Raw genomic sequence first — 9,019 nt, forward strand, 5'->3', positions numbered from 1 at the left:
GAGCTCTCCTACTCCAAAAAATGAATCACTACCATGTTATCCCGCGAGATCCACAAGCAGAGTCAAAAAGGGACTGGCATTTGTGTACAGAGTGCTTTGATACACTGAAAAGCCCCATCATGATCTGAGGCAGATACTCAGAGAGGTATCTCCACAAATTGAGATTGGAATGGACCTCAGCTGAAGCCAGGAACCTCTTGATGGTATATGAAGGCATAAGAAACCAGAGCATTTCCAAAAGGCTCCAAGGGAGGATATGACTCCAGTTAAAAACTACTCTAAGAAGGGGTTGGGTTTTATAATATTTCGTCCTCAACTATTGAGTAAGTGGCTTTTAGGCATTCTCTTCCCCCACTTTGTTCTCACAGGTCACCATGTTTACCCATGACCCATCAACAACTGAAGTGGGATTAAAGACAGATAGAGCACTGGTGACAGTAGTCTCATGCCAATCTGATAGGTAGCAAAAGGTTGTGTTTTTTAAAACATCTTGTCATGACTAAGAAGAGGGTTTCTTTGCCTCTTCCATAACACCCACAAATTTTCAATCAGTGGATCTGTTCAGTCATAGACAGCTTGATTAGTTCTGGCTACCTCCATTGGACAGCAGATACATGTCCCTCCTCTTTGAAAGAGAGGTTGTCATGATTTTCTGTGGGAAAAGTAAGTTGCCAGCCTCTCTGAAAGAAACAATTGTCCAACCATTGCTCAAAAATTAAACATTCATCACCTGACATTCACAATCTAGCAATAATCACCAAGTGTCTATTTCTACATTTATGGAGGTGGAACTATACCTTAATCTGCTCAGAAACTGAAGAAGCTGGCTTAAGTGAAGTTTCACACATACCTTCATGCATAGCATACCTCAAGATTAAATTGTTGCAACAACAAAAGCATGGATCAAATTAGCAAAGTGTGGGTCAAAGAAACAGTCAACTCCTGGTCAAGTGCAAATGAAAAAAAGCTGTCCTGGTCATTGATGTCACTGAGAACAGTATTCAAATGCTCATAACAAACAGCAGGTACATACCCAGAGTAAAGGCACACATACAAATCACTGACTTATCTTCCAGTTGCTTCCCCTCATCCTACCAACATCACTTCCACTTTATCTGGATTGAACATCAGCAAGCTAGCCCTCATCTGTGCCCCTATCCAAGCACTGGGCAAAGTATTTGCAAAGTACTAGGTAGACAAGATGAGAGAGATCTGCATTCGCTCTCTATTGGATTATGGGTGAAGTCAATCTGTTGTTTTTGACCTATAAAGCCCTAACTGACTTGGGCCCTTTCTATTCAAGACTATCCCTTTCTCAAAGATATTCCCTACAACTGTGGTCAGAGGAGGTGCTCAAACAAGAACATTCTTAGTCTAAATTAAACAAAGGGAGCTGCTAAGAGAGTACTCTCTATCAGTGGTCTGAATTTTGCAATTCATTGTCCCCATTCTTAGTCCAAAATAGCCGAAATCTTCAGAGCAGGAGGAGTGAGCTGACTGCAGATTATTTGTGTGCTGATAGCTAATATTAACGGCCAGGGTTGTTTCAGTTTCCCCTCCTAGTCTTGGAAAATTTGGAGGGTTTACTTTTGTTTGCTTTTAATACATGGCAATAGCACTCAGACCCCTGGACAGGCTTCCCGCCCCACTCCCCATTGTATTGCAAAAATTTAAATAATGAAAAATAAAACAATACCTTTCGCTGTACGGAGCAATGACTGCCTCCCTGCACCAAGTAAGGAATTCACTCTTGAAATGCTGGGTGGAATCTCTTTATCCAGTATAGGGCCAATACGCTTGCAAATTTGCAACAAATGATCTGGAGCCACATGTTTGTTGGATAAGACCTGATAAGAATTTAAGTTTAAAACAAATATATGGCATATCTAAAATAGATGATCCTATGTATGTCGGTATTTACATTAACATTTAGAAGTGCCTAAATATTTATATTACATAATTCATAGAGCAGAATCAGTTATATAAACTCTGATCTTTACAGCAATGAATTTTAAACTTTAAACTTTTAAAATTTAAAAATTATCCAGGAATCGGAAAGCTGTTGTAGAGAGATGTACTATACATCAGCATCTTACTATGGAAAATACAGACTTCACACAAATGGCTCAGACTGGAGCACCCTCTCATATTCAGTATTTTCCATAAAAGATATTTTACCACAGTTAAGAATAAAGCTTTAGCATAAGCAACACCAACACTTTGCTCCAGATGCACACAAATTTCAGTGTTTCAATTCTACATAATATAATCATGTCTCATGCTCACTATTTTTTGTCTAATTTAACCAACACGCTACAAAAATACTAAGGCTCCTTGATTTATTTTTTGTCTACTGTATGTCCAAAAAAATTATGTTATGGTCAAACGCAAGAGCCAAATGAATATAATTGGCAATGTTGACTAAGTTGTACAAACTGGAAAGTTGTAGTCCACTGACATCACTTAAGGCTTAAGTCATCTACCTAGCTCCTCTGGAAAGAGGACTGGATTCTTCAAGGAAACTATGAAATGCAGCAAACAATCCTACTCTCACTGAACTCAATGGAAAACTTTCCAAAGCTTCCACAGACATCTTAGGGGAATAAGATCACATCCTTTACCCACTCACAAAGGATTCTCAGATATACTTAATTTAGAATCCAAGTATACACAAGCACAGCATCTTGCAACCAAAAATGCATGCGCAATTTCTCATATTTTCATTTTTTCAAAGTTCACTGCAAAAAACATGTATACAACTTCATGACTGACAACCTACTTGAGTAGGAGTCACATATTCAAAGTTAGGGTTTCCACAGCCTCCACAAATTGGACAAATTTTTGTTTATAAGTATGAATTAGTGTGCCCATAAGATAAAAATATCAAAATCTCAATAAGTCAACCTTAACTTGAGGCTCAGGCTGCCCCATAACCAGAAAAGTAAAAATCAGAACCCCACACACTATTGCTGTACACTCATTTGGCAAGTACTTGTCTTAATCTGCATACATGTTTCATATGTACATGGGGGATGAGTTATAGTTGTGAGAACCAAAACCAGTGCCTTGACTTCTATATATTTAAAAAGGACAAACTCAACTTAAATTACACCCAAATTACCTTAAAGCAGGGATCAGCAACCTTTGGCATGCCGCTCCAGGCCAATGGGGGCGGCAGGAAGCGGCGCGAACCGCGGCCAGTGGGAGCCGCGATCGGCCGAACCTGCGGACGCGGCAGGTAAACAAACCAGCCCGGCCCGCCAGGGGCTTTCCCTACACAAGCGGCACCCCAAGTTTGGGAAACACCGCTCTAAAGAGATACAAGAGTACTGACCAAGATGCTTCAAAGTAGAAAGCTTAATTTTCCCCTTCAAGTATATTTACGAAATACAGCTTATAAAAAGAGATACTACCTTCGTGTAATTTATACCCAATGTAAATCTTGTTAAAAAGTTTTAAGAAGCCTAATAAAAGTTATTTTTTTTAAAAATGGTTGGTTTTGAGTTTTCGTGACAGCAGTTATTTAAGCTCAGGCTCAGATTCTGTAATGAGTACTTGGTTTGATATGGAATACACCCAAATGCTCAACATTGCAAGTTTTGGGCCTTAAATGTTTGCCAGCTGTCCCTGAAACCCAAACCCAAAAGAATGAAACTGATTGGCCTATTTTTACACTTAGACAATTAAAAGTACCTAAACAGCATAAATGGCAAAGTAAAAAAATGTTAAAAAGCAGAAATTTTGATAACCTAAACTATTAACAGCACAGATAGGGATTTTTTTTGTTGTTGTAGGGGAGAAGGGAGACACATACACAAAGGCTCCAATCCTAGGAAATCACATGCATAGACAGATGCATGAAGCCCCAAAGTCAATGAGACTCAGCATAGGAATATGCCAGCACCACATCTGCAGAAGAATCGGGGCCTACGTAACATCCTTCACAAGAAAACTTTCTGTGCTTACCTAAATTTAGGCCAGATCTTGGAAAGTAATCCTGTTGACTTCATGCAAGTAAAGTGAGCAGGATTGGTCCTTCAGTGTACTGATTTAAAGCAGTACTACATACATTTGCTCAAATAAGGGAACTGTCAAATTCAAAACTACATTTGTGGCTACCTTTTTGTTTTTAACTTATATCTACATTTTTTAATTGTGTGTAGTCAATTTCACTCTTTCCCCGTACCTTCAGTCACATACCACTTTACTTTGTCAAAGTATGGAAAAACACGAGGAAAAAACAGAATTTGATTGTAAAACTCCAAAGATTAGCAGAGGAACTCAGAGGCTGGTTTATTACTTGGAACTAACTACGCCAAGCTTTTTTCAAAAGTAATATAAATAAACTGAACTATAGACTTCCTATTGATGCTGTCCTCTCTTTAGTTTGTATCCACATAGCCACACATAATCATGCAGTATTTTAGAAACAGTAAGATAGAATACCAGGAACAGTTACATCTCTACTCTGAAATTGTTGTAAATACATTTAGTGCAATTAATTTGGCACAAGTTGTGCAGCCCTGAGCCAAAGGGCATCTTTCGGAACATTTTGATTAGTATGGCCAGTAAATCAGAAAGACGCCACTACAAATCCCCACCCCCAATTTCTGTACCAGTGATTTTGTTTCCTAATCTGTTGAAAGCAGCAGATGCAGGAAACCAAATAGAAAATAAATACCGTCCAATCAAAACCTGCTTAACAAGTCTCAGAGTGAAACACAGAAATGAAACCTCTTAACAGATTGGCTCTTCCCCATAGGTAGGCAGGAACATGGGCAAATGGCATAACCCGAAGCCCCGCCTATGCTACATAACAATATCCTCCAATTAAAAACACACCTAACCCCTTATGTTTTTGTTTATTAGTTTAAGGTAAAGAAGTCAAACACCCCTTCTAAAAAATCAGCCTTCTGTCTCCTCCCAGACCCAGGGTGAAATACAAAAATAATTAAATGTAACGGCTGTTTTTTTATTAAGTGGAGGGTCTAACATTAACATTATCATTCTAATTCAACGTTGTTGTTGTTTAAATCTCACCAAATCTTCATAACTTCTACAATGCTCATTTCCTTCCCAATCCAACCTTTTAGGAAGCAACTAAATTGAAAAAGAAACACAAATGAGTGATTAAAAGGGGAAGGGTGGGGAGATCAAATTCAAAACAATGTGGGTTTGTTTGTTTTAAAGAGATGAATGACTTAAAGGGAAAAGGTGACAGGAGAGGGAGAAAGGCAGCAGAGACAGTCTCACACACAGACCTGGTGCTGCTCCAGCTCCTGCACCAGCACCTGCAGGGGAAGGAAGAAACAGATGCACACGAGTTAGGGAGGGGGAACCAAACCTCGCCGTCTCTTCAGCGGCCGCCGCAGCTGCACAGGGCTCGGGGCCAGGCACCGGAGCCCTTGGTGGCAGCAGCCGCCGCGGCGGGGGTCTGCGGCGGGTGCGTGCGGCGCTGCCGGCCTCTACTCACCTCCGCCGCTCTCCGGCAGGGCCCGGTGGTCAGGAAGCGGGCGACGAGGAAGTAGAGCTCTGCAAGAGAGACGGGGGAGAGCGATGAGCGCGGGGCTGCGGAGCGGGGCGGGGGAGCCCCTCAGCGACTGTAATTGATCATCATGACCGGGAAGATGGCGGCGGCGGGGAGCAGCAGAACCGGCGGCGCCCGGCCGGCTCCCTCACGCGCTCCGCTGTTACCTGATTCAATGAGCGGCAGGGAGCCGCCGCCGGAGGAGGGGACCGAGGGCTCGGCCATGTCGGGGGCGGCCCAGCTGCTACTGCCAAGGCAGGACACGGGCTCAGGCAGCGTTTGGCGCGGGCAGGGCCCCGCTCGGCATAGTCCTATCAGCGCCTCCCCCACCGCGAGCGAGCGAGTCTCCCCCCGCCTCGCTCTAACTCAGCCTCGGCCCGGCCGCCATTGCCGCGGAGCGACCCGTCCCAGTGCCGAGGCTGTCTTCTCCGCCGGGGAGGGGTGGCTGAAAAAATAGTCCCTAGCCGGGGAGGTGGGGGCGGCCGTGGAGAGAAATGTTTGTATTCGTCTTTGAACCCTTCTCGGGTCAAAAGCAGCCCGCGGCGTGTCGGTACTGGCACTGGGGGGGCGGGTCGCCGCCGCTGCTGCTGTGGGTGCGGGGGGAAGCGAGATCCGGACGCGGAGGGGGATGGAGGAAGAAAGGGAGTGAGGGGGCACGGAGGGAGAGTCTGCACGTTGGCGAGGCGGGGGAGGTGCGCGTGCGGCCGGCCTGTGGGAGCAGCCGGCAGCTGCTGCGCCGCGGCGGAGGCCGAAGTGGGCTGGTGGTGGCGGGCAGGGGCCGCGGGGCCCCGCAGGCGGTGGGGCAGGAGGCGCCTGCTGGTCTCGGCAGGTTGCTGGGAGGGCAGCGGCCGCTCGTGCAGCGCGGCCCGGCCGGGCTACCCCGGGGCGAGGGCAAGGGCGAGCGGTGGCGGCCCGAGCCGGGGCAACGCGCGTCTCCTCCCCGAGGGCGCAGCTGCCCCCGGCACCCTTGTGACGGAGCGAGCGACAACGGCACCTCGCCCCATGTGAAATCAGGCACCTCGTTGTGGGGTCCCCTGAGCGCTCCCACCCGCGGGACCAAACCCCCCGAACCAGGGCAGGAGCCGCCGGTGCCAAACTAGCGCCGCTGGGGCTTTCTCTGACCTGGCCGTCTCTGTGTTGCTTCCAGGCTGCCTCTCGCTTGAAGGTTCCCAAAACTCAAGATGGGCCAAGCATTTCCCTGGGCTGGGTTCCCAGCGAAGAGCCCAAAGGGTTTGAACTACCCCCGTCATTTTGCCTTGCAAACATGTTCAGGTCACTGTCCCTTACTGTACTAGTTTTCACTCTCAACACTGTGCCTTTAAAAAGAACAGGAGTACTTGTGGCACCTTAGAGACTAACAAATGTATTTGAGCATAAGCTTTTGTGGGCTACAGACCACTTCATCAGATGCATAGAATGGAACATATCGTCTGAAGATATATATATACCTACAGAGAACATGAAAAGGTGGAAGTTGCCATACAAACTCTTAAGATGTTACATATATCTTGGTACTGTATGTTCCATTCTATGCATCTGATGAAGTGGTTTCTAGCCCACGAAAGCTTATGCTCAAATAAATTTGTTAGTCTCTAAGGTGCCACAAGTACTCCTGTTCTTTTTCCGGATACAGATTAACATGGCTGCTACTCTGAAATCTGTCACTATGCCTTAGGGTGACCAGATGAGAGGAAGAAAATATCAGGACACATGGAGGGTGGGGGGGTCCACTGGTGGAGCAAAAAAAAAAAAAAACAGTGCTGCCGGCCAAGTGAAATATCGGGACAAATTGCATCCCAACCAAAGATCAGTCGGGTTGCGGGACAAACACCTAAATATCAGGACAGTCCCAATTTTATTGAGACGTCTGGTCACGCTACTATGCCTTTAGCTTCACTATGAGAATTTACAAATAAGGTTTGGATCGGGAGAGCCTGAGACATTTTAAGGCCTATGCAAGGGATATGAGCTTTGCTATGCTGCCTGAGTTAGGGTTACCAACAGCACACAATTCCCCATAAGTATCCAAAAAAAATTTTGTATTTCTATCAGGCTGCTGGCACTCCCCTTCCACCACAGTGTACCTCAGTTCAGATCATAAAAGGTATTTAGATACCTAACTCCCACTGAAGGGGTGGAGCTGGGGGCTAGCCTCTCCAAAGGGGAGATCCACCCACTGCCCATGTTGAAATCCATTATCATTATTGTGCTGTTTTTCCTCCTACCGTTCCTTAGAATCATGAACGCTATCATTTCATGATCACTTTCACCTAATGTGCCTTCCACTTTCAAATGCTCAACCAGTTCCTCCTGATTTGTCAGAATCAAATCTAGAACAGCTTTTCCCCAAGTTGCTATCTCCAACTTCTGAAATAAAAAAAATCATCTCCAATGCATGCCAAAAATGTGTTGGATTATCTGTGCCCTGCTGTATTATTTTCCGAACAGATGTCTGAGTAGTTCAAGTCCCCCATCACCACCAAGTCCTGTGCTTTGGATAATTATGTTAGTTTAAAAAACGCCTCATCCACCCCTGCCTTTCCTTCCTGAGCAAGCTGTACCCCTTTCTATACCCAGTCATGTATTATCTCACCAAGTCTCTGTGATGCCAACTATATCATAGTTGTGTTTATTCACTAGCATTTCTAGTTCTTCCTGTTTATTCTCCGTACTTTTTCCACTAGTATACATCATCCACATTTGTTGAACCCCTCAAAACATTCTAATAGATTGGTGGGGCATGATTTCCCTTTACAAAAGCTGTGTTTAGTCTTCTCCAACATAGCGTGCTATCTGTGTGTCTGATAATTCTGTTCTTTACTATAGTTTCAATCCATTTTACCTGGAACTGAAATTAGGCGCACGGGCCTGTAATTGCCAGGATCACCTCTGTAGCCTTTTTTAAAACTCAGCATTATGGTAGCTATCTACCACGCATCCTGTACAGAGGCTGATTGAGGTGCTAGGTTACATACTAATCAGTAGTTCTGCAATTTAATGTTTGAGTTCCTTCAGAACTCTTGGGTGAATAGTATCGGCTGGTTTTTTTGGCTTCTCTTGCCAGGATAGCATACTACATTCCATTCTTCTTATTGCTTCCAGTATCAGCTGCTGATAAACCATAGTTTTCCTTATCTGCACACATTATTCCAGGCATCTGGTATTAACAGATTCTTTCCCATGTAATTTGTTGTGTGCTTCCCCCCTCAAGCCATCTGTAACCACATCTAACAGTTCACCTTCTACCTGCTTTTGATTGGGTGCTTTGGAGCTCGGCCTTAGGCAGCTGGTCATTACTTGAAACGTTGATTCTCAATAACAGAAAAGGAAGTATCACAGCCATAAAAAAATTCTGCAATTCTCAATTCTATCTTTTATTTTAGTTCTGGGATTGTTTTTGTTACAAACATATCCATTTGTGATTGACAGTGATACTTCCTCCTCCTTGGCTTTAATCAACCTGGATCTGGCTTTCCTTTGATATACTTTTGT

General features: G+C 44.6%; 1 protein-coding gene across 3 annotated transcripts in view; it reads right to left on the bottom strand.

Moving 5' to 3' along the window:
- BRWD1 (bromodomain and WD repeat domain containing 1) overlaps positions 1 to 5,953 on the bottom strand; it is a 111,146-nt gene extending 105,193 nt beyond the window's left edge. The window contains exons 1-5 of one of the 3 annotated variants that reach the window (XM_034752922.1): positions 5,695 to 5,944; positions 5,474 to 5,532; positions 5,262 to 5,291; positions 5,041 to 5,100; positions 1,697 to 1,847 (exon numbers count right to left, since the gene is read on the bottom strand). In XM_034752922.1, the coding sequence (XP_034608813.1) occupies positions 1,697 to 1,847; positions 5,041 to 5,100; positions 5,262 to 5,291; positions 5,474 to 5,532; positions 5,695 to 5,752 (358 nt within the window). In that variant the 5' untranslated portion in view covers positions 5,753 to 5,944. Of the gene's footprint in view, positions 1 to 1,696; positions 1,848 to 5,040; positions 5,101 to 5,261; positions 5,292 to 5,473; positions 5,533 to 5,694 lie in introns of all 3 variants that reach the window. The other 2 variants (XM_034752914.1, XM_034752932.1) reach the window with 2 other exon arrangements.
- Positions 5,954 to 9,019: the final 3,066 nt, after the last annotated feature.

Source organism: Trachemys scripta, chromosome 1 (assembly GCF_013100865.1).
Source record: "Trachemys scripta elegans isolate TJP31775 chromosome 1, CAS_Tse_1.0, whole genome shotgun sequence".
Lineage (NCBI taxonomy): Eukaryota > Metazoa > Chordata > Testudines > Emydidae > Trachemys > Trachemys scripta.